This window comes from Hemitrygon akajei, chromosome 7, assembly GCF_048418815.1.
Source record: "Hemitrygon akajei chromosome 7, sHemAka1.3, whole genome shotgun sequence".
In the NCBI taxonomy this organism is placed as follows: Eukaryota; Metazoa; Chordata; class Chondrichthyes; order Myliobatiformes; family Dasyatidae; genus Hemitrygon; species Hemitrygon akajei.
The window spans coordinates 108854746-108881313 of record NC_133130.1 but is presented as its reverse complement, the minus strand read 5'-3'; the positions used below and the strand labels follow the sequence as shown (position 1 = coordinate 108881313).

Sequence of the window (26568 nt, the reverse complement as noted above, 5' to 3'; positions counted from 1 at the left end):
TAGTTTTTGAGCATGTTTAAATCTGACATGAGGAAGGTGTTTAAAGGCCAGCTGTACAGAGTGTGGGACAGGAAAGGTGTGTTCCAGTAGGAAGGAAGAACCAGCATGGCAGGGTGATGTTAATACAACTAGTTAAGGAGAAAAACAGGAGTGCCTGTGAGGCATAGGAAATTCAAATTAAATGGTGTCCCTGAGGATTGCAAAGAAACCAGGAAAGAGCTCAAGAAGGGAATTAGGAGAGTCAGGAGTGGCCGTGGAAAGTAGGATTAAGGAGAATCCTACACATACATCAGCAGCAAGAGGATAACTCAGGAGAGGGCAAGTCCACTCAAGGATAAAGGAGGAGACATGTACTTGTAGGCAAAGGATGCGGGCGAGATCGGAAATGAGTACTTTTCATCTGTATTAAGTAAGGACAAGGATGCGGGCTCGGAGGATGATGAGATCAGAGTAGAGCGTGCTAACATGCTGCGGCATTCTCAGATACAGAGTGAGGTACCGATGGGTCTCTTCAAGAAAATTTAGCTGGATAAGGCCCCACGGTATACTCCAGGTTATAGACAAAGGCAGGAGATAAGATTTTTGAGGCCTTGGCTAGGCTCTGGTGTCCTTTCACGTGAGGCTCTGGAAGACTAGCAAGTAGCAAATGTTTTTCAGTTATTTGAGAAGGGAAGTAGTTATAATCCAGGAAACTGTAGGCCAGTGTGTCTCAGGTCGGTTACTGGAGAGGATTCTCAGAAAGAGGATTTATGAGCATTTGGAAAACTATGGCCTGATTAGGCACAGTAAACATAGCCTTGTGAGGGGAAAGACATGCCTTAGAAACATAGAAAACCTACAGCACAATACAGGCCTTTCAGTGCATAAAGTTGTGCCGAATATGTCCCTCTTAGAAATTACTAGGGTTACCTATAGCCCTCTATTTTTCTAAGCTCCATGTACCTATCCAAAAGTCTCTTAAAAGACCCTATCGTATCCGCCTCCACCACCTTTGCCGGCAGCCCATTCCACGCACTCCCCACTCTCTGAGTAAAAAACTTTACCCCTGACATCTCCTCTGTACCGACTCCCCAGCACCTTCAACCTGTGTCCTCTTGTGGCAACCATTTCAGCCCTGGGAAAAAGCCTCTGACTATCCACACAATCAATGCCTCTCATCATCTTATACACCTCTATCAGGTCACCTCTCATCCTCCATCGCTCCAAGGAGAAAAGGCCGAGTTCACTCAACCTATTCTCATAAGGCATGCTCCCCAATCCAGGCAACATCCTTGTAAATCTCCTCTGCACCCTTTCTGTGGTTTCCACATCCTTCCTGTAGTGAGGCGACCAGAACTGAGCACAGTACTCCAAGTGGGGTCTGACCAGGGTCCTATATAGCTGCAACATTACCTCTCAGCTCTTAAATTCAATTCCACGATTGATGAAGGCAAATACACCGTACGCCTTCTTAACCACAGAGTCAACCTGCACAGCTGCTTTGAGCGTCCTATGGACTCGGACCCCAAGATCCCTCTGATCCTCCACATTGCCAAGAGTCTTACCATTAATACTATATTCTACCATCATAATTGACCTACCAAAATGCACCACTCCACACTTTTCTGGGTTGAACTCTATCTGCCACTTCTCAGCCCAGTTTTGCATCCTATTAATGTTCCGCTGTAACCTCTGACAGCCCTCCACACTACCGCAAAACCACCAACCTTTGTGTCATCAACAAACTTACTATCCCATCCCTCCACTTCCTCATCCAGGTCATTTATAAAAATCACGAAGAGTAAGGGTCCCAGAACAGATCCCTGAGACACATCACTGGTCACCGATCTCCATGCAGAATACGACTTGTCTACAACCACTCTTTGCCTTCTGTGGGCAAGCCAGTTCTGGATCCACAAAGCAATGTCCCCTTGGATCCCATGCCTCCTTACTTTCTCAATAAGCCTTGCATGGGGTACCTTATCAAATGCCTTGCTAAAATCCATATACACTATATCTACTGCTCTACCTTCATCAATGTGTTTAGTCACATCCTCAAAAAATTCTATCAGGCTCGTAAGGCATGACCTGCCCTTGACAAAGCCATGCTGACTATTCCTAATCATATCATACCTCTCCAAATGTTCATAAATCCTGCCTCTCAGGATCTTCTCCATCAACTTCCCAACCACTGAAGTAAGACTCACTGGTCTATCATTTCCTGGGCTATGTCTGCTCCGTTTCTTGAATAAGGGAACAACATCTGCAACCCTCCAATCCTCCGGAACCTCTCCCGTCCCCATTGATGATGCAAAGATCATCGCCGGAGGCTCAGCAAACTCCTCCCTCGCCTCCCACAGTAGCCTGGGATACATCTCATCCGGTCCCAGCGACTTATCCAACTGGATGCTTTCCAAAAGCTCCAGCACTGACTTGATAGAGTTTCTGGAGGACATGACGAAGGTAAAGCTCGGGGTGTTGTCTACATGGCATTTGACAAGACTCATCCAAAATCCTGAGGCACACGGGATCCACAACAACTTGGCCATTTGGATTCAGAATTAGCCGCCCAAAGAATTCAGAGAATAGTAGTTGCTGTGGCTTACTCTGGTCAGAGGTCTAGGACTAGTGGTGTTCTGCAGTGATCCATACTGGGACCACTGCTGTTTGTGACATATATAAAATAACTTGGATGAAAATGTAGATAGACGGGTTCACGTGTTCACAGACAATACAGAGATTATTGGTGTTGTGGATAGCGTAGAAGGTTGCCAAAGGATAGAGCTAGTATAGATCAATTTCAGATATAGAAGAAACGCAAGTTTGAGATTAATATGGGCAGATGTGAGGTGTTGCACTTTGGGAGATCAAATGTAACTGACAGGATCCTCAACAGTGCTTGCCTTTATTTTTTGAGGTATTGAGTCCAACAGCCAGGAGGTTATGTTGCAGCTTTATAAAGCTCTGGGAAGGCTTATACTCAGTGCTAGTTGCCCCTTTGTAGAAAGGAGGTTGAGGCTTTGCGAGGTTACAGAGAGGTTTACTGGGATGCTCCTGGATCAGAAGGTTGAGGAGATGGAGACTCTTGGGCTCTTTTTCTGGAGTGACGGAGTCTGAGAGGAGACCTTTTAGAGGATTATATGATTGCGTGTGGCATACAGTAGACAGACAACTGGTATCTTTTCTCAGGATTACTAGAGGGCATGTATTTAAGGAGAAAGGGGATAAGCTCAGATGAGGTGCGAGGGGCAAGTTTCATCCACACAGAGAGTGGTGGGTGCCTGGAATGGGCTGCCAGGGCAGTGGTGGAGGCATTTCAGAGGCTTGCGAATGTGCAGGAGATGAAGGGATGTGTAGGCAGAGTATGTTCATTTAGCTAGGCATTTTATTACAAGAGTAATTAGTTCTGCACAAGATCATTGACTGAAAGGCCGTTTACTGTGCTGTACTGTTCTATAGTCTAGTAGTTCTAGAGACAGGTAGGCAGAGGAGGTGAGGTGGCTATATTGGTAAAAAAATTAAAATCAAAACTTTAGAAAGATTTAGAAAGAGGCGACAGAGGATCACAAGATGTAGATTCCTTGTGGGTAGTTAAGAAAGTACAAGGGTAAAACGACCCTGACAGGAGCCTCCGAACAGTAGTCAGGTTGTGAGCTACAGGAGATAGAAAAGGCACATCAAAAGGTGATGCACCATCAATAACTCACGCTGAGACTTAGGAAACGAGATATCGGCTTTCATTGACTGGAAGAATAAACAGCACTACGTCCTGGGGAAAATGAGGGAGAGCAACAGCCCACAGTCGCCTTTATACAGGGGTCTGTGGGAGGAGCCACAGGAGCAGTCAGCAGGGTCTGTGGGAGGAGCCACAGGAGCAGTCAGACAGGTATATCTAGTTCACCACAAAAGGGTAATGTTATGATCATCATGGGGATTTCAAAATGCAGGTAGACGGGGAAAATCAAGTTGGTACTGGATCCCAAGAAAAGGAATTTGCAGAGTGCGTATGAGATGACTTCTTAGAGCAGATTATTGCTGAGCTGACTGGGGAAAAGGCAATTCTGAATTGGATGTTGTGTAATTAAATCTTGCCTGACGATTCTGTTGAAATTCTGTAAGAAAGGACAGCCAGTGAATGTTCAGAAGGCTTCTGGCTAAGTGCTGCACACAAGCCTGCTAAACAAGATAAATTAAGATAAGATAAACAAGATAATCCGTGGTATTACTAGCATGGATAGAAGACTGACAGACAGGCAGGAGGCAGAGAGAGGAAGTAGAGTCGTCTCTACTTCCTGAGGAGACTGAGGCTCTTTACCATCTGCCGGATGATGCTGAGGATGTTCTACGAGTCTGTGGTGGCCGGTGCTATCATGTTTGCTGTTGTGTGCTGGGGCAGCAGGCTGAGGGTAGCAGACACCAACAGAATCAACAAACTCATTCGTAAGGCCAGTGATGTTGTGGGGGTGGAACTGGACTCTCTGACGGTGGTGTCTGAAAAGAGGATGCTGTCCAAGTTGCATGCCATCTTGGACAATGACTCCCATCCACTCCATAATGTACTGGTTAGGCACAGGAGTACATTCAGCCAGAGACTCATTCCACCGAGATGTAACACTGAGCGTCACAGGAAGTCATTCCTACCTGTAGCCATCAAACTTTACAACTCCTCCCTCGGAGTGTCAGACACCCTGAGCCAATAGGCTGGTCCTGGACTTATTTCCACTTGGCATGATTAACTTATTATTATTTAATTATTTATGGTTTTATATTGCTATATTTCTTCACTATTCTTGGTTGGTGCGACTGTAACAAAACCCAATTTCCCTCGGGATGAATAAAGTCTGTCTGTAAAGGGGGCCCTTTCTGGTTGGCTGCCGGTGAATAGTGGTGTTTCACAGGGGTTGGTGTTGGGACCATTTCTTTCCGCATTTGCATGATGGAACTGATGGCTTTACAGCCAAATTTGAAGATGATACGAAGATAGGGGGAGGGGCAGTTAATATTGACGAAACAGAGATTCTGCAGGGGAACTTAAAAAGTTTGGAAGATGGGTAACAAAAGTGGATGATGGAATACAGTGTACACTGCCCTACAATTCGGAATCGGATGTTCAAAGTATTTTACGATTTCTCTTCCAAGATTCCCTTAAGATTAATGTGCGGGTTGAGTCAGTGGTGAGAAAAGCATTTGCAGTGTTAACGTTCATTTCAAGAGGACTAGACTATAAAAGCTGAGGTCTAATGAGACATTGGCGAGACTGCACTTACAGTACTGTGAGCAGTCTTTGGGCCCCTTACGTCCTAACTCTGCTACTACAGTATATCTTAAGGTCTTCATTTTTGTTCTTCCTAGCAAAGTGGATAACCCCACACTTCCCTATGCCATGTTCCATCTGCCACTTCTTTTCCTACTCTTTTAACTCCTCCAAGGGCAGCACAACGCTTTACGGTACCAGTGACCCGGGTTCAATTCCCATAACACGGTAGTGTAGTGATTAGCACAACACTGTACAGTACCAGTGACCCGGTTCAATTCCCATCGCACGGTAGCGTAGTGGTTAGCACAAAACTTTACAGTACCAGTGACCCGGTTCAATTCCCATCGCACGGTAGGGTAGTGATTAGCACAACGCTTTACAGTACCAGTGACCCGGGTTCAATTCCCATCGCACGGTAGTGTAGTGGTTAGCACAACGCTTTACAGTACCAGTGACCCGAGTTCAATTCCCATCGCACGGTAGTGTAGTGATTAGCACAACGCTTTACAGTACCAGTGACCCGGGTTCAATTCCCATCGCACGGTAGTGTAGTGATTAGCACAACGTTTACAGTACCAGTGACCCGGGTTCAATTCCCATCACACGGTAGTGTAGTGGTTAGCACAAAACTTTACAGTACCAGTGACCCGGGTTCAATTCCCATCACACGGTAGTGTAGTGGTTAACACAACACTTTACGGTACCTGTGACCCGGGTTCAATTCCCATCGCACGGTAGTGTAGTGGTTAGCACAACACTTTACAGTACCAGTGACCCGGGTTCAATTCCCATCACACGGTAGTGTAGTGGTTAGCACAACACTTTACAGTACCAGTGACCCGGGTTCAATTCCCATCGCACGGTAGTGTAGTGATTAGCACAACGTTTACAGTACCAGTGACCCGGGTTCAATTCCCATCGCACGGTAGTGTAGTGGTTAGCACAACACTTTACAGTACCAGTGACCCGGGTTCAATTCCTGCCGCTGCCTGTAAGGAGTTTTCCCCGTGATCGCCTGGGTTTCCTCCCACGGCCCCGAGACGTACCAGTTGGTAGGTTAATTGGCCTTTGTAAACTGTCCAGTGATTAGGTTAGCATTAAATCAGGGGTTGCGGGACAGCGTGACACGAAGAGCTAGCAGGGCCTGTTCCACGCTGAATCTCAATAAATAAATGGAAACCTGCCCATGTCTTTGACAGACTTCCTGTCTCCACGACACTACCTGCCCCTCTGCCTATCTTGGTTTTGTTAATTCCATCAGTTGCTTTAGCTATTGAAGTATAAAGTGAAAAGTTATGGTCCCAACACTAACCTTCGCAGAATTCCATTAGTCACCAACATCCGTCTTGAAGCAAACTCATTGGCTTCTCCCAGTCGCTAATTATTGGTTATTGAAACTGTTACTTTCTCAAAGAGTTCTATCAGATTTGTCAGGTAAAATCTCCCCTTAATGAAACCATGCTAACTTTGTCCTTTTTCCAAGTGCAGGTCGGCCACGTCGATCTGGCAATAGTAATCCAGATCCATTGTTGGTTCAGATATAGTTTTGGCCAAACTAATTTCAAATTTCCTGCATCGCCGTGTGATGCACCATCAATAACTCTCGGAGATGGGAGGCGAACGATAGGCTTTTATTAGCTGCAAGAGACCATGATTAGCAGCAAGAGACCACCACACAACATTCTGGAGAGTGAGCGAGGAGCAGTGCCTCCAATCGCCTTTATACCGGGGTCTGTGGGAGGAGCCACAGGAGCAGTCAGCAGGGGTCTGTGGGAGGAGCCACAGGAGCAGTCAGCAGGGGTCTGTGGGAGGAGCCACAGGAGCAGTCAGCAGGGGGTCTGTGGGAGGAGCCACAGGAGCAGTCAGCAGGGGTCTGTGGGAGGAGCCACAGGAGCAGTCAGCAGGGGTCTGTGGGAGGAGCCACAGGAGCAGTTAGCAGGGGGTCTGTGGGAGGAGCCACAGGAGCTGTCAGCAGGGGTCTGTGGGAGGAGCCACAGGAGCAGTCAGCAGGGACGCACGTCCAGACGGGTATATGTAGTTCACCACACCTTGCCAGCCCATCACCACTGTCCTGGTGGCACCATTAGTGGAATCAGCAGTTGGCAAGGTTTTTAAAGGAAGCAAGTCGTTCCTCTGTGCTAGTCTGCATTTATTTTTACAACCTATGCATATCTGGCCCCAGTCTTGTCTTCATTCACTAAAGGAAATGCTTCTCGTGGTGTAAAGTGAAAACACCGTGTGTCATCTATGCATGAGAAGGCAGAAGTTCTGAAAAAAGCTCGACAGTGGAGTGTCTGAAATGCATACGCGACTTGTATAACATCGGCTCTTCCACAGTTTACGATGTAAAGAAACAAAAAGAAAAGTTACTGCATTTCCTTACTGACAGCCAATCAAAAAACCAGACATGCATCAGGGAAACGACGAAAGAAGGAAGATGTTCACCACGAGACAAAGTTGTTTAAACTCCGCATCAGCAAAGGTGTAGAACTGTCAGGAGTGATGGTGAAGGAGCAAGCGGAATTATTTCATGAAGAATTAGTACTGGATTATGACTGTGATTACGGTGAAGGGTGGTTTCAGCGTTTCAGGCAGAGCCATAGCATAAAATTCCACGCACGGTGTGGTGAAAATCAGTCACCAGACAAGGAAGAGTTCGCTTAGTTACTTTCTGATGAAAATTTAAGTCCCATGCAGTCTAATGCATCAAAACTGTCTTATTAACCCAACCGTCTGATTCAGCAAGATCACTGCACAGGTCTCAATCATACCGGATTTGTGGTGTCAACCTTTACTCTGAAACCTCATCCTTAATAAAAGACCAGCCACTGAGGTCAGGCTAACCAGCCCACAATTTCCTGTCTTCTGCGTCCTTCCTTTCCTAAGTAGCAGTGTCAGGTTGTGATTTTCCTGTCCTCTGGAACTCTCCTGACCTGGAAGCTCACTAACCGAGGTCATGCCTTATATTTTTAAACAGTTCCCCATTCTCCCTCAAGATCAAGTGTCTTCTTCACACCCTTCCAAATCTTGCATTATTTCAGTCAAATCCCCCCTCACTCTAGTCCCTGGCAGATTCAAGCCCAGCCTGTTCAAAACCTCCCCATGAGGCAACTCACTTGCTCCACATACGAGCCTCCTAAGTCAATTCTGACCATCCACATCCTACTTGAAGACTAACACAGTACTCCCGATACTACCTGCATAATGCCTTTTAGAACTGAAGCATCACTTCCAATAATTTTGTGTTCATTTACACGATACCATGCTATCAACTTTCCCATTTAGCCACTGTTTCTGTGTAGGAATCCTGCATTTGGACTCCCAATTCTCTCGGAATCCCAGAGCAATGTAGCCTCTCACCATTGAGATAATTCGTACACTTTGACTCAGCCAGTCCCCACATCTCACACCCTAAATCCAAGAGATTCTGCAGATGCCGGAAATCCGGAGCAGCACATAAGGTGCTGGAGGAACTCAGCGTGTCAGGCAGCTCCGTCAACATTTCGGGCCAAGACCACCATCGGTACTCGACAGGAAGGGGGTGAAGCCGCAGTAAGTTGGTGGGGGGAGGGGGGAGGAGTGCAAACTGGCCGGTGATAGATGAGATCGGTGAGGGAGACAGCAGGGGAGGGGGATGAAGTGAGAAGCTGGGAGGCGGTAAGTGGGAGCGGAAAAGGGCCGAAGAAGGATTTGATAGCAGTCGAGGATGGACCACAGGAGAAAGGTAAGGACTAAGGACACCACAGGGCGTGATGGACAGGTGAGGAGGGCAGGCAAAATGGTGAATGGAAAATGAGAGAAGGGGGAGAAATTACTGGAAGTTAAGGTCATCGCGTTAGAGGCTGCCTAGACAGTGTATGTAGTGTTGCTCCTCCAACCTTTCATACCTGCTTCAGATAGAGAGACTTCACTTACATCTCCCCCGGAATTTATTTAAATTCTCATACGGCATCCATTCCTTTCTGGGTAAACTAGCAACCACAGCCAGTATCTGACAGGGTAACTTCCATTCTGTCTTTTCTCGAAAAGTTACCTAGCCTCTTAACGGAGCATCATTTCTCAGCTTTGACGTTTTTGCCTGTCACAAGGCTCCCTATCATTTTTATGATATGGACATCTGAGTGGGTGAGTTCTCCCTGCGTCGCCTACCTCAGGAGTAACCAGGGTTGATTTCAGGGCTTCAGTTATGTGAACCAGCTGCTTCAGTCACTGCAGTGTACTGGAGGTATGCAGCAGATAGTGAGGTCAGCTGAGAAGATCATTGGGGTCTCTCTTCCTGCTATTACGGACATTGACACCACACGCTACATCCGCAAAGCAAACAGCATTGTGAAGGACCCCACGCACCCCTCGTACAAACTCTTCTCCCTCCTGCCGTCTGGCAAAAGGTACCGAAGCATTCGGGCTCTCACAACCAGACTGTGCAACAGTTTCTTCCCCCAAGCCATCAGACTGGCTGATTTATTTTCCCTCTCAACCCCATTCTCCTGCCTTCTCCCATAACCTTTGACACTCTGACTAAACAAGAACCTATCAACCTTCGTCTGGCCGTCACAGCTGCGGGTGGCAATGAAGTCCATAGATTCAGCACCTAAAGAAATTTCTCCTCATCTTTGTTCTGAATTCCAAACCTGTGTCCTCTGGTCCTAGACTCCCACTCTAGGAAACACCCTCTCCACGTCCACTCTACCTAGGTCGTTCAATATTCAATAGATTTCAATGAGATCACCCCTCATTCTTCTAAACTCCATTGAGTAGACTCAGAGTCATCAAATGCTCCTCATATGTTGTCATAAAATCTGATGTTTTGCAATATCAGTACAATGCAATGTATAAATATACTATTAATTACAATACACACACACACACACGCACACGCACACGCACACGCACACGCACGCACACGCACACGCACACGCACACGCACCCCGGTCAAAATTTCTGTTACTGTGAAAAGCTAAGTGAGTAAAAGATGACTTGATTTCCAAAAGGCATAACATTAAAGATGACACATTTCTTTAGTATTTTAAGCAAGATTACTTTTTTATTTCCATCTTTTACAGTTTCAAAATAACAAGAAAGGAAAAGAGCCCGAAGCAAAAGTTTGGGCACCCTGCATGGTCAGTACTTAGTAACACCCCCTTTGGCAAGTATCACAGCTTCTAAACGCTTTCTGTAGCCAGCTGAGAGTCTTTCAATTCTTGTTTGGGGGATTTTCGCTCATTCTTCCTTGCAAAAGGCTTCTAGTTCTGTGAGATTCTTGGGCCGTCTTGCATGCACTGCTCTTTTGAGGTCTATCCACAGATTTCCGATGATGTTTAGGTCGGGGGACTGTGAGGGCCATGGCAAAACCTTCAGCTTGCGCCTCTTGAGGTAGTCCATTGTGGATTTTGAGGTATGTTTAGGATCATTAACCTGTTGTAGAAGCCATCTTCTTTTCGTCTTCAGCTTTTTTTTTAACAGACGGTGTGATGTTTGCTTCCAGAATTTGCTGGTATTTAATTAAGTTCATTGTTCCCTCTATCAGTGAAATGTTCCCCGTGCCACTGGCTGCAACACAAGCCCAAAGCATGATCGATCCACTCCCGTGCTTAACAATTGGAGTGGTGTTCTTTTCATGAAATTCTGCACCCTTTTCTTCTGCAAACATACGTTTGCTCATTGCGGCCAAAAAGTTCTATTTTAACTTCATCAGTCCACAGGACTTGTTTCCAAAATGCTTCAGACTTGTTTAGATGTTCCTTTGCAAACTTCTGACGTTGAATTTTGTGGTAAGGACACAGGAAATGTTTTCTTCTGATGACTCTTCCATGAAGGTCATATTTGTTCAGGTGTCACTGCACAGTAGAACAGTGCACCAGCACTCCAGAGTCTGCTAAATCTTCCTGAAGGTCTTTTGCAGTCAAACGGGGGTTTTGATTTGCCTTTCTAGCAATCCTACGAGCAGTTCTCTCAGAAAGTTTTCTTGGTCTTTCAGACCTCAACTTGACCTCCACTGTTCCTGTTAACTGCATTAACAGTTAATTACATTCTCTGGCTATCCATCCCATTGGATGATGATGGTTCCTTTCAGTCAGAAAGGATACCCCACTCCTCAGAAAGGAACAGTGTGTGCGTGAATGGATTTTAGGTGAGTAGGGGGTTGCACATTAAGTTACATTACGAACTGAGGAAACAGCTACCTGAAAACACTTTGCTATCTTCTTATAGCCTTCTCCTGCTTTGTGGGCATCATTTATTTTAATTTTCAGAGTGCTAGGCAGCTGCTTAGAGGAGCCCATGGCTGCTGATTGTGGGACAAGGTTTGAGGAGTCGGGGTATTTATAAGACGTTGAAATTTGCATCACCTGGCCTTTCCTAACGATGACTGTGAACGAGCCATAGCCCTAACAAGCTAATTAAGGTCTGAGACCTTGGTAAAAGTTATCTGAGAGCTCAAATCTCTTGGGGTGTCCAAACTTTTGCATGGCGCTCCTTTCCTTTTTTCACTCTAAAATTGTACAAAACAAAAATAATACACTAATTTTGCTTAAAATGTTGAAAAGAATGTTTCACCTTTAACTTTATGACTTTTGGAGATCAGTTACTCTTCTGCTCACTTAACTATTCACAGTAACAGAAATTTTGACCAGGGGTGCCCAAACTTTTGCATGCCACATTATACAGCCCTGAGATTTTGTTCTTGTGGGCATACACAGTAAATTCAAGAAACACGATAGAATCAATGAAAGACCACAACCAATAGGGCTGGCAACCAATGTGCAAAAGACAACAAACTGTCAAATACAAAAGAGGGAAAAAATAAGCAATGTATTGAGAAAATGCGATGAAGAGATCTTGAAAGTAAATCCATAGGTTCTGGAAACAGTACAATGATGGGGCAAATGAAATTGAGTGAAGTTATCCCCTTTGGTTCAAGAATCAGATGGTTAATGTTTGAGTTAAGGTCAGATGCTGATTAGAGGAACATCATTCTCTTCATTTTCTCCAGCCTCAGATAATCACACCCCTCAAAGTACCTTTATTTTAATCACCAGTAGAACAGTGCACCACCACTCCAGAGTCCACTAAATCTTCCTGAAGGTCTTTTGCAGTCAAACAGGGGTTTTGATTTGCCTTTCTAGCAATCCTACGAGCAGTTCTCTCGGAAAATTTTCTTGGTCTTCCAGACCTCAACTGTTCCTCTTAACTGCCATTTCTTAATTACATTACGAACTGAGGACAGGGCTACCTGACAACACTTTGCTGTCTTGTTATAGCCTTCTCCTGCTTAGTGGGCATCAATTATTTTAATTTTCAGAGTGCTAGGCAGCTGCTTAGAGGAGCCCATGGTGCTGATTGTGGGACAAGGTTTGAGGAGTCAGGGTATTTAGAAAGCTTTGAAATTTGCATCACCTGGCCTTTCCTAACGATGACTGTGACACAAGCCATAGCCCTAACAAGCTAATTAAGGTCTGAGACCTTGGTAAAAGTTATCTGAGAGCTCAAATCTCTTGGGGTGCCCAAACTTTTGCATGGTGCTCCTTTCCTTTTTTCACTCTAAAATCGTACAAAACAAAAATAATACACTAACCTTGCTTAAAATGTTGAAAAGTATGTTTCATCTTTAACTTTATGACTTTTGGAGATCAGTTCATCTTCTACTCACTGAACTATTCACAGTAACAGAAACTTTGACCAGTGGTGCCCCAACTTTAGCATGCCACTGTATATAAGTTAAATAGAAAATGCACAATAGAGGGCCAAACTAGTGAGGCAGTGCACACAGGGCATTGTCCTGACAGAACTCTGAAAGGGGAAGGGAAGAAGTTTCTTCTTACTGGGCACCACGGTAGCGTAGCGGTTAGCTCAATGCCATTACAGCTCTGAGTTCAATTCCAGCGTCCTTTGTAACAAAGTTTGCACGTTACCCCTGTGTGTATGTGTGGGCTCCCTGAGGGAGCTCCACTTTCTTCCCACCGTCCAAAGACGTACCGGTTCGTAGGTTCATTGGTCATTGTGGACTGTCCTGTGATTAGGTTAGGTTTAAATCGGTGGGTCGCTAGGCGGTGTGGCTCATTGGGACAGAAGGGCTTGTTCCACATTGTATCTCTAAATAAATCTTTTAAAAAGTAATGGAATGTTTCAGTGTGTGTTTGGACTCCTGTACCTCCTCTCTAAAGGTTGCTGGTGTAACCTGGCTGGAAGTGGGTTGTTGGGTTCCACACTACTATAAATCCTAGCCTGTGTTACATGAATGTTTACAACCACTGGTTCCAGCCTATCTATTTATCCTCAAAACTCTCTTATATCAGTTCCCTTTCATAAGTCCTGCAACCAGTAACCACCAACGTACTGTATATTTTTGAAACACGACATTTAGTACAGGCAGTCCCCAGGTTACGTACGAGTTCTGTTCCTGAGTCCATCTTTAAGTTGGATTTGTACGGAAGTCAGAACAAGTACATCTGGTATTATTTAGCGTCAGTTAGTCAAACGTTTGTCTTAGCATATAGTATATATTTTACCTTTCTATGCATATAAAACACTTAAGAAACGTATGTATTCCAATAATTAAACCACTGCGTTGCTTGGTAATAATTGTAGCTTTCATCGAGGCAGGGCCTTTCACATCCATTATTCTCACTTTATCCGTTTTCCTTTAAAATTGTTCCGATCGTTGACCGACTGTAGCCTAACGCTTTTCCAATGACCGATGGCGTTGCACCTCTTTTCAAATGCTTTATTATTTCCACTTTATTTTCAATCGCGGTCGTTTCCCGTCAATGGAACAGAAACACTGCAGGCGGCGGATCCCGAGCTTCCACACTGGTGTGCAAGCTAACCACGTGGGAGTTAACCGGAAAAGGGACGAGGGTTGACGGGATGCCACTTTAAATAACAGGATCCGGTTTTAAGGGATTTCGACAAAGCATACGAGTAATAAGGACAACCTCATGGAAGACTGACTGTTAAGTTTGAAAGTAAAATAAAGATTAGTATTTGCATGAACTTTTGTAGTATACACGTAAGCTAAGATCACAACTCTTTAGTTTTGTTTTGCTGAAGAAAAAAAAATAGGTGGTTACTAAATTGGAGTCTGATGCTACAAGAATATTAAGGTACAAGATATTAAGATATTAAAGGAAGACAATGTAATCGCTAACTGTTAGATGCTGAATTGAATATATAACTGTATTACTCTGTAGTGAAAAAAAACTCTTTTGTATTGTGTAAGATTCTGAAATCCTGTAAGACTCTGTATTAATTAATTTTTACCTGTGGCAAAAATCCTAGAAGGAAGGGGGTGTTATGAAGGTGGAGCAACTCTGAGGGGCGGAAGGGTACAAAGTCGCCCCCCTCCTTTTTGAGAATCGCAAGATCGTTATTATTTTGGGTCTGGGACCCAGGAAATGAGAGAGAGACACCCAGAATACACAAGGTTTGGAATGTGTCCTGACATCAGCGGAACGGAACCACTGATAACGGCCATTGTCTCTTGGAGACGGAATTGTGTATTGAGTACTGTACTATTCATTGAAGCCCTCAGGGGATGACCAGAGTGGGCTGGTTGAGGAACTGCATCATCCCAACCTGACTGACATCTGAGACCCTGTGAGTAAGGATAAAAGAGGGTCTGGGGGAACACCCCTTTAGACGCACCAGGAGAAACGCTAGAAATCCCGTGACAGCGTTTAATAGCAAAAGCCAGTGGGGGCTCGTGTGCGTCCTCCCTTGCCTGGGGTGGCGGGCTCATCACGGAAGAACGGTTTAGCTAAAGGAGAGATCACAATTGAACGGCCACGACAACGAGACACCTGACGGATCGAAATCATAAAGGAAGGTTGGAAAAACCCGTAGCGGTAAATGTTCCCATTATCTCTCTCTCCAACAAAGTGCAACACAGCGGCAACCAAAAAGACAGCAGCTTGTGGAACTGCAGTGAACTTTATATTTCCATCGGACAATACATTATCCCCTAGACAACGATAGAGCTTATTTCTTATTGATTATTATTATACACGCACTTTTAGATTTAGTATTGACGATGTATATTATCTGTATATTTGCATTGATATTATTTTTGTGTATTTTTACTAATACTGTTAAAAATAGTATCATCAGACTTCAACAGACCTCTTTATCTTTGCTGGTAAGTGACCCAGTTACGGGGTTCGTAACACCTCTAACTTCTAAATTCTTGTGTCAAATATCCACTTAAGCACCACTACCACTGCTGGTGAATTCCAGGCACACACCACTCTCTCAGTCACTGTTAGGAGATGGTTTAAAGCTCTCCCCACTTAAGTACCACCAGGCACTAGTAATGCAAACAAATCTCCCAGCCGATCATTCCCAGGACAGCCTGGAAGCCCTTAACCAAGATGACGTTGTGCACTGAACACAGCAGAACTGGCTACCAGCCAAGACATCTCAACACCACCACCCCAGAGCATCAAGGGCCAAAACTTCAGTGCCTCAATCTGTCGTCACAAAGCTCTGGGAATGACCTGAGGTTTGTAAAGATTTTGAAATGCAGATGCCTCCATTTATCACACTCGCAACACAAACATCATCCCATCCAGTTCCCTCATAGACAGACAGACATACTTCGTTACTGTCGCACCAACCAAGAATAGTGTAGAAATATAGCAATATAAAACCACAAATTATTAGATAATAATAAGTAAATTATTCCAAGCGGAGGTAAGTCCAGGACCAGCCTATTGGCTCAGGGTGTCTGACACTCCGAGGGAGGAGTTGTAAAGTTTGATGGCCACAGGCAGGAATGACTTCCTATGACGCTCAGTGTTGTATCTCAGTGGAATGAGTCTCTGGCTGAATGTACTCCTGTGCCTAACCAGTACATTATGGAGTGGATGGGAGTCATTGTCCAAGATGGCATGCAACTTGGACAGCATCCTCTTTTCAGACACCACCATCAGAGAGTCCAGTTCCACCCCTACAACATCACTGGCCTTACGAATCAGTTTGTTGATTCTGTTGGTGTCTGCTACCCTCAGCCTGCTGCCCCAGCACACAACAGCAAACATGATAGCACTGGCCACCACAGACTCGTAGAACATCCTCAGCATTATCCGGCAGATGGTAAAGGACCTCAGTCTCCTCAGGAAGTAGAGACGGCTCTGACCCTTCTTATAGACAGCCTCAGTGTTCTTTGACCAGTCCAGTTTATTGTCCATTCATATCCCCAGGTATTTGTAATCCTCCACCATGTCCACACTGACCCCTTGGATGGAAACAGGGGTCACCAGTGCCTTAGCCCTCCTCAGGACCACCACCAGCTCCTTAGTCTTTTTCACATTAAGCTGCAGATGATTCTGCTCACACCATGTGACAAAGTTTCCCACCATAGCCCTGTACTCAGCCTCATCTCCCTTGCTGATGCATCCAACTATGGCAGAGTCATCAGAAAACTTCTGAAGATGGCAAGACTCTGTGCAGTAGTTGAAGAGCACAGCTGATTTAATGTTGACATCCTCACTGCTATGGCAACTGCTTTGGCTCTAGACAGGAGGCACACTGGATGGAACAAGTGAGACGGGGGTGGGCCTCCAGCATTCAGCCCAGCGACTTACACTGTCCACTGAAAAGCAAGGTTCGAAAACCTTCAGTGCAAAGAAAGAAAGTTCTAGCTTCCTCTTCCCCACCCTCTCCAGGTGTCCATCACACTCTCTCCGACCCCACTCCCACCTCCTCTCTAGCCTCTCCACCTCCCTTATTTGGTTCCATGCTCCATCTTCCTCTCCCATCATCTGTAACCCTTTGTTGTCTCCACCGATCACCTCCCAGCCTCAGTCTCTATCTCCACTCTGTGCTCTGTCTGCCAATCATCTCTCCTCATCTAGATTCACCGATCACCTCCCAGCCTCAGTCTCTATCTCCACTCTGTCTGTCTGCCAATCATCTCTCCTCATCTAGATTCACTGATCACCTCCCAGCCTCAGTCTCTATCTTCACTCTGTCCTCTGTCTGCCAATCATCTCTCCTCTTCTAGATTCACTGATCACCTCCCAGCCTCAGTCTCTATCTCCACTCTGTCTGTCTGCCAATCATCTCTCCTCTTCTAGATTCACCGATCACCTCCCAGCCTCAGTCTCTATCTCCACTCTGTCTGTCTGCCAATCATCTCTCCTCATCTAGATTCACTGATCACCTCCCAGCCTCAGTCTCTATCTCCGCTTTCCTTCCTCTGTCTGCCAATCATCTCTCCTCATCTGGATCCAGCTCCCAGCCTCAGTCTGTATCTCCACTCTCCTTCCTCTACCTGCTAATCGTGTTTCTGTGCTGTAAAACTCTGCGGATGACTACTGTGCATGAATGGGAGAGATATGGAGGGCTAAGGGACCAGCCAAAATAACAGTCTGGTACAGACTAGATGGGCCAAAGAGCCTCTTTCTGTGGTGATCTATGACTCTATTGCTCCTCAACTGGACCCTGTCACCTGCCACTCATTCCCCTCATCTCTTTATAACGGTTATTTTTCCTCTATCTTTCCATCCAGATGAAGGGTCTCAGCTGTCCATTTCCCTCCAGAGAGATGCCCGAGCCACTGGAGTCCTCCAGTAGACCGCTTGTTGGTCCAGGTTCCAGGATCGGGGTCTCTCGTAGCTTTCACCTCCTATCTTTGTTTACGTCACACAATGAACCTGCCACGTTCTAGTGCCATTCCAACTGCGGTCTCAATGTGCAAGATGTCCCTGTGCAAAAATCCACAATAGCAACTCGCGCACGTGAGCAGCCGTCAAAGCTGCTATAGGGGTATTATCTTCTTCAGAACATCAACAAACAGCCACAAGGAGAAAACCCTGGAGCAACTGATCTTGTGACTTATTTACTAACAATGCAGTATTAATATTAATCTGATTAATCACAAGCGTTTATTAATATCTAGGAATTAAAAATCTAAGTAATGAGTATTGGTCATGTCAGCCTTGTCCTAATGCTGCCCATCACCTCTTTATACTAAACTGATTAACAGCACAATTAGCCAAACAGTATGACCCACGTATTTAATAAGACCATAAGACACAGGAGCCTATCAAGTCGGCTCTGCCATTCAATCATGGCTGATCATTTTCCTTCCCAACCCCATTCTTGCTCCTGCCTTTTCCCCGTAACCTTTGCTGCCCTAAATAATCAACAGTCTTTCAAACTCTGTTTTAAATATTCCTGATAACTAGGCTTTCAGACTCAGGACCCGGCACTTGCTTCCTTCTCATTGTTACCATCGGGAAGGAGGTGCAGAAGCCCGAAGACACACACTCAATGATTCAGGAACAGCTATTTCCCCTCTGCCAAACGATTCCTAAACGGACATTGAACCCAGGAACACTATTTCACAATTTTTAAAAATATAATTTCTGTTTTTTCATTATTTTAAAATTAACTATTTAATCAGAATCAGAGTCAGGTTTGTTATCACTGGCATGTATTGTGAAAATTGTTAACTTAGCAGCAGCAGTTCAATGCAATACATAATATAGCAGAGAGAAAAACATTAATAATGACAAATAAGTAAATCAATTAGAGTCTACATATATTGAATAGATTAAAAATTGTGCAAAAACAGAAATAATATATATTTAAAAAGTGAGGTAGTGTCCAAGGATTCAATGTCCATTTAGGAATCGGATGGCAGAGGGGAAGAAGCTGTTCCTGAATCACTGAGTGTGTGTCTTCAGGCTTCTGTACCTCCTATTTGACGGTAACAGTGAGAAAAGGACATGTCCTGGGTGCTGGAGGTCATTAATAATGGACGCTGCCTTTCTGAGACACCGCTCCCTGAAGATACCCTGAGTACTTTGCATATATACATATGCATATACATTACATACTTACTGTAATTGATTTGCTTATTTTTTTCTATATTATCATGTATTGCATTCTACTGCTGCTGTGAAGTTAACAAATTTCCAGTGATATTAACTCTGAGACTCTGGCTAAAGAAATTCTTCCTCATCTCTGTTCTGTAGGGATGTCTTTCTATTCCAAGGCTGTGCCCTCTGGTCCTTGTCATAGAAAGCAGAAGCAGAAACTTGAAGATCAGGGATCTGTTGGTCCTGGAGCAGACAGAGTGAGAAAGCACGCTGCACCAGCAAGATGAGAGGCAATACAATATGTGTTGAGAGGTCATTGTGCAGGACACTCGTGAGGTCACACCTGGCGTATTGTGTTCAGCTTTGTTCACCCTGCTGTGGAAATTGGAATGAATAGAGAAAGATTTGCAAGGATGTCATCAAGACCCACGGGGCTGCGCTGTAGGGCGAAGTTGGACAAGCTGGGACTTCAAGTGCAGGAGACTGAGGTGTGATCTTGTATAAAATCACGATGGACGAAGATAGGGCAGAGGTAGGACGCAGCATGGTAGCACAATACTTTACAGTACAGTGTGCCCAATTCCCGCCGCTGCCTGCAAGATATTTGTACGTTCTCCCCGTGACCGTGTGGGTTTCCTCCCACGGTCCAAAGGCGGTTAATTGGTCATTGTAAATTGTCCCGTGATTAGGCTAGGATTAAATCGGGGGATTGCTGGGCGGCATGGCTGAATATGGCCAGAGAGGCCTCAATAAATAAATTAGTAAGGTGTAGATAGGACATAGATGCACCCAGTCTTTCTCCCGGGGCGGAGAGTCAAACACTAGACGAATAGGTTTAAGGTGAGGGGGAAAATGTTCAGTAGGAGCTTGAGGGGTAACTATTTGGTACTAAAGGTAATATCTATGTGGAATGAGCTGCCAGACTCAGTGGCTGAGCCAAGTGCCATAAGAACTTTTAAAAGATGGACAGGTCCACTGATCGGAAAGGTGGTGGGCCAAACGCTGGTAAATGGCGCTGGCTTGATGGTCATCTCGGTCCGCATGAACCAAAGGACTTCGTTCTGTGCTGGATGAAGTAAGAACAGTTGGATCTTGAAGTACATCTCCAAAAATTCCTGATGAAGTCAGGTAGTCAGATTCTGAGTTACGTGTATTATTTAAGCAGACGTCCGATTAGCTCTAATTGCTGGGTCCTCATTTTGAAAATGTCAGGTAGAAAAAGTACCTCAGAAGGCATGTGGGTACTTGCCCTTATTGGCTGAGACATGGAAAACAATTTTAGGGAAGAGGAGTCAGATCCGTAGGCCACAGCTTGACCACTGTGTACAGTCCATCACCAAACTACAGGATATGATGTCACGAGAGAGGATACAGAGGAGATCGCTCTGGGTGTCGCCAGGGCTGCAGAGTGTGCCTAGCTTGGGACCAGGCAGAATAATAGTTAGGCATTGACTGGGTGAGCCACAGGCCCTGTGATTAGCCATGGTTAGAGAGAATTAGAACACGATGCCAGGACTACAGGGTGTGCCTCGGTTGGGATTGTGTGCTTTGGAACGAGGGGGCCTTAGAGCACAATAGGCTGAAGCAACGGGGACAGTTAATAAAAACAAATTTTGTCCAAGGAATGCTGCGGATTGGGACTCCTTATCGGTGTGGAAGAGGAAGTCCACCCACATTACTCAAAGGAGGGATACTGAGAATAATAAAAGTACATTTCATCACGAGGGATTATAGATACACATATTCTTTATTCCCGGGAAAGATAACTAAGAACTAGAGAACGTGGCTTTAAGGTGAGATGAGAAAGATTTAAAAGGGACTTGAGGGGCATCTTCGTCACGCAGAGGGTGATGTGTAGGTGGAATGAGATGCCAGAGGAAGGTAAAACTCAACATTGAGAAGACAGTTGGACATAAATAGAAGGGGTTTAGAGGGATCTGGTATAGGATTGTAAATCTTTTCTGCACTCTTGCCAAGTGCAGGTGTAGGGGCCTAGTTTGGCAGGCAGCGTAGACAAGCAATGCTGAGAAGCCTTGAGTGATTCACTGTTCATAATGCTGTTTCCTGGTGCTTTCTGTACAAACTTGTTGAGTGTATTTTGACAGGCTCGGGGATTCTGAGTTACGTGTATTATTTAAGCAGACGTCCGATTAGCTCTAATTGCTGGGTCCTCATTTTGAAAATGTCACTTCTTGCAGTGTCACACGTCCAAGCAACTAATGTTCTTTAGACTCTGGTCACTGTCTATACATCAAGAGTCCATCTTTCCTCCACACTTGTGTCCTATTGCCAACGCACACTGTGGCAGTTCTACATTCATATTAGTTGTACCCTTGGAAACCTTACATCTTGTTCCTTCCTCCAGGTCATTAATGTAACTAGTAAACAAGTGAGAGTCAGGAACTGACCCCTGGTTTTCTCCATTGCTTATACCTTTCCAGCCTGAGAAGGACTCATTCCAATTTTTTGTTTTCTGTGCAACAGCCAGTTTTCAGTCCATGTCAACGCACTTCCTCCAAATACCTTGTCAAATGCTTTTTCGTTTATGGCACCTTGTCCGATGCCTTTTGGAAATCTAAATACACTGCATGAACATCAACTCTCCCTGTCACATCCTCAAAGAATTCCAGCAAATCTGTCAAACATGATTTGTATCTCATTAAACCAGCTTGACTAGGGGTTAGATTTATCACTTAAGAAAGCTGAATGTAGAATCTTTATCTGAGTCTCATCTTTGATTATTGGCTCTAGCATCTTGCCATCAATGGACGTTCAGTTAACTGTCCTATAGTTCCCTCTTTTCTTCTTGAACAAGGGAGTCACATTGGCTGATTTCTAGCCTTACTGTATTTTAACCAAATTCAGTGAGTTTTGAAAATTTTCAGCCAGTGGGTCCACTATTTCTTTAGCCACTTCCTTTAAAACACTTCAGTTCAGACTTTCAGTCCGTGAGATTTATCTGCCTTTGGACCAGTGAGTTTCTCTGATACTTTATCTCTCGTGACTAGGATTTTTACAACTTCTTTCTGTAACTTGAAATAGACCCTCCTGTTACCCTGACAAATGAGGGTATTTGTAGTATTCTCCATGGTGATGCAAAAAAAATTGCTTTAACTTTTCTGTCCTGTTCTTAATTCACCAGACTTGTTCTCCAGAGGTCCCAAACCAACTTTAGTCACAACTTCCTTATAAATCTCTCTAGAAACTCATATTGGATGCTTTGATAATAGGTGTAACTTTTCTCTCAAAATTTATTTTATAGTCTTTTTGCTATTACATGCCAAAATAGTCCAAATTTTCTGCCTACTACTAACCATTGTCACTTTGTAGGCTCCATTTTCAAGTTCACACTAATCTTGACCTGCTTTGTCAACAACAGTCTACATATTTCTCATCGAATCCCTCTTTCTAACTGGGATAAATTCCTGCTGAGTGTTATGGACCAGATATTTGAATATCTATCACTCTTTAGTTACAAAATTATCTCTTGGCTAATTTTCCCAGTCAACCGAAGACAACTTCAGCTTTGCATCAGTAAAGTTGTCCATATTTAAGATGATCATTTTTTGTGATTTTCACCCTCAAACTGAATCTGAATTTCTACCATATTGTTGTCATTGCCTTCTAGGGGGTCTTAAACCTCAACATCTTTTATTAATCCTTCCTTATTACTTAAAGCAACCAATTCATAAGCCCCATAATATACTGTTCTAACTAAGAGACAAGCCCTGATGCACTCCACCATTTTCTCTTCTTCAACATTCCTGTCAATTTAAGAAGTTCAGCAGTATATTCATAGATTGAAGTCCCCATGATGTTTGCAGTTCCCTTCAAACATAAGACCATAAAACCACAAGGCCATAAGATACAGAAGCAGACTTAGGCCATTTGGCCCATCGGGTCTGCTTTGCTCTGCCATTTCATCATGGCTGATCCATTTTCTCTCTCAGCCCCAATCTCCTGCCTTCTCCTCATATCCCGTCACACACCGACTGTTCAAGAACATATCAACCTCTGCCTTAAATACACCCAGTGTCTTGACCTCCACAGTTGCCTGTGCCAACCAATTCCAAATATTCACCGCTCTCTGGCTAAAGAAATTCCTCCTCATCTCCATTCTAAAAGGACACCCCTCTATCCTGAGGCTGTGTCCTCTGGCTCTAGACCAGTGGTTCCCAACGTGGGGCGTATGCCCCACAGGGGGGTAATTTGATTTTTAAGGGGGGCAATTCGATAATGAGTTATTAACAGTGAATTTTTTCTAGTAAGTCTGTGTGAGTATGAGTGTGTGTGCGAGTTAGTACATAAGTGTATATACAGTATGCATACATAAAAATACTTGTATGTACATGTGTAATTGCGTATGTACTGTATATATAGTGTATCACCATCATTACAACCATCAAATGGCTTTCATAATTAAATTAATGAATTGACTGATGTAGGAAGGAACGAATGAACAAGTCCAAACGCGTAAGAAACTCGTACGAGGTCGCGCCAATGCTGCTTTTTGCAGTAGCTTTCGGTTCTTGGTGGTGTGAAGGTGTGTACATTGCGTCATCTCTTTTAAACGGTGTATCTGTCTTTGTATGCTGTAGAAACGAATCGGCATTGTTTTATTTATTTATTATTATTTTAATATCACTTAATGTTCTTTTTTTTTTACAATTTCTTAGTAATTTCTTCCTCAGAACTTTAACAGTCCTTTGGTTCTTTTATTTTTCTCTTTCATGAATGCCATGTTCTTTGGAAGCTTGTTTAAACCAAGTTAATGGTCTTTTAGGCTTCCTCCAGGTGAATAGGAGTTCACTTTTTGAATAATAAGAATTATATATCACCACAGGGGGCATCAGGATTTTAGAGGTGATTAGGTGGGGCATGGGCAAAAAAAGGTTGGGAACCACTGCTCTAGACTCTCCCACCATGTCCACTCTATCAAGGCCGTTCACCATTCCAATGGGTTTCAATGAAGTCGCCCTCATTCTTCTGAATAAGAGGACACATTTTTGGGGGGCATACAGTCCACCCCCACTCTTCTTTCCCCCTGAAGTTGTGCTAGGATTCAAACCCAGGAGCCCAGACCGCTGGTAACTTGTTCAGCGATTTAGTTACTGAAGGTGTGCTACTGGATTAATTCTGAGGGCTGTGCGGTGTTGATCCACGGGAATTAGGGCTGGGACCCTTGCTGCTCATAATGGGCACTAATGCCTTGGATGTGAACGCAGGAGGTATGATTGGCAAGATCGCGGACAACATGAAGGTTGGCGGTGTCGTGGACAGTGAGGAAGTGCCTAAGACGGCAGCAGGGTATGGTTCAGTTGGTGAGGTGGTTGAAACATTAAGCGATGTCATTTAGTCCACACAAGTCCCGGGTAATGTATTTCGGGATAGGATATATACAGTCAACAGTGAAGTAACGAGGTCTGAAGCTGATGAATTACGGGATTTAGGGGAGAAGGTGGGAGGATGGGGGCAGGGGATAGAGGGGCAGCAGGGGGTAGAGGGGCAGCAGGGGGTAGAGGATGCAAAGGGGAGGTTTAGTGTAGAGAGAGAGCGTGCTCACAAGTCGATACATTGGCTGGAGATTTTCTGCCGTTTGGTACATCTGCATTTGTTAACAGTGCGAGAAAGCGGAACACGATCGTTAGTCCGCTGACAACAGATATTCTAACGCGCGGCACAGGCTGTCACATAAATAAATTGTAACATATATTGCTGAGACCATACCCGGCAAAAGCTCACACCTTCCCCACCTCGACCCACGTCCGAGGCGGCACAGTGCCTGCCCCCCGTTAGAGGGGAGTCCCCGTGCGTCTTTCAGCGGCGTGGGTCAGCGAGGAGCAGGAACAGTCCCAGCTCTCGGTCAATGTAGCGGCTACTTACCATCACATCGTAGTTCAGTTTCTTCATGAAGTGTGCAGCCTCGGTGCCCTTGTAGTAATTGAACCAGATGGTGCCCTGGTACTGGTCGCCCGCGTCCAGCAGCAGCACGTTGGGCTCCTTGCCGCGCAGTTCCTTGATCTTCGTCCATCTCCGGGCCACTCCGGCGAAACATTTGGTCACGCACTTGCTGGAGTCCTCGCTGGTCTCCTCCACCCTGGCGTGCACGTCGTTGGTGTGGAGGACGGTCAGCTGGAAAGCCGCGGTCCGCCCGGTGCACAGGAGCAGCGGTAGCCAGAGCAGCGCAGCGGCACGACCCATGCTCGGCGGCTGCAGCCACTCCATGTACTGCGAGAGGGTGAAGCCGAGTCCTCTTATTCTACGGAACCGGACCGGGCCGGGCAGGATGGATGACTGGGAGGAGCCTCTCGGAACCACGGCTCACCTCGGCACTCGATAAGGTGACAATGTTGCTGTCAATGGCGAAAGCAGACAGCGTCTCCGAGTTTGACTCGCAATAACAGTCGGCAGGATGTTCAAAAGACGCCATTAATAGCTACAAATTTGACTTACTGAACATAGGCAAAGGCTGTTTAACTGGCATCGACAGAAGCGATTGCTTATCAGCTCCTACTGTCCACCCCGGTGAAACGAGCAGCCTGTGTTTTCTTTTAAGGAGACAATGGTGCCTGATTACTGCGGGACTAGTCCCTGAAAGAAATTCAGCCCGCGTCGTGTTCCTTAACTCATCAATTGTGTTTTGTCCCGTTGGTGTTATGGAAACGTGGGTTAGAGCAGAACCATCTGCAGTAGACAGGGCAGCTACAGGGAGCCGGGGTCAATCCTGACCCGGGGGGGGGGGGTGCAGTCTGTCTGGCGTTTGGATGTTCTCCCTCTGACTGCACGGGATTCCTTGAGGGGCTCCGGCTTCCAGCTACCAAAGTCAGTGGGCTAATTGCCCCGGGTGTGGGTGAGTGGTCGAATGGGGGGGGGGGCGCTGACTGGAAGGTGGGACAATAAAATGGAATGATCATAAATAGGAGCCTGGGCTCAGCATGCACTCTGTGGACTGAAGGGTCTGTCCCCAACCCTTCCACGAGCCTATCCTCCAGACGGTGCTGTGGTGCCAGAGATTGTGATGCTCTCCCGGGCGGTAAAGTGGTTTGGAAAATGACCAGTGAATTTCCCTCAATAATATTTACCCCCAGAGCAACACCACCTAAAATAACATTCTTGCAGATGTTCACATCTGGTGGGAGCGGTCTGTTCACAAATTGTTTCCTGCACAGCCAATGTCAAGTCATTGGGTGTATTTAAAGCAGAGGTCGACGGGTTTTTGATTAGTCAGGGTGACAAAGGTTACGGGAGAAGGCAGGGGGTTGAGGGGGATAATAAATCAGTCATGATGGAATGGCAGGACAAACTCGATGGGCTGAATGGCCTAATTCTGCTCCTATGTCTTATAACAATAGGTTGGAAAGCCCCGTGGTCAGGAAAGGCTTTATCCATCACTATATGTGTCTGGTCCTGGTTCCCTGAAGCCCATATCTCCAATTTCTCCACTTGTACCCACTTTGAATCCCGGATCACACTTGGTCCTGAGTGGTGGCGGGGACTCAAGTTTTGTAACAG

At 45.3% G+C, this 26568-nt stretch overlaps 1 protein-coding gene across 1 annotated transcript in view; it reads right to left on the bottom strand.

The window, feature by feature from the left end:
• The window catches only part of LOC140730793 (5'-nucleotidase-like), a 71682-nt gene extending 45933 nt beyond the window's left edge, over positions 1 to 25749 (bottom strand). Inside the window, exon 1 of the mRNA XM_073051689.1 lies at positions 24940 to 25749. Within this exon, the coding sequence (XP_072907790.1) occupies positions 24940 to 25281 (342 nt within the window). The 5' untranslated portion in view covers positions 25282 to 25749. The remainder of the gene's footprint in view (positions 1 to 24939) is intronic.
• Positions 25750 to 26568: the final 819 nt, after the last annotated feature.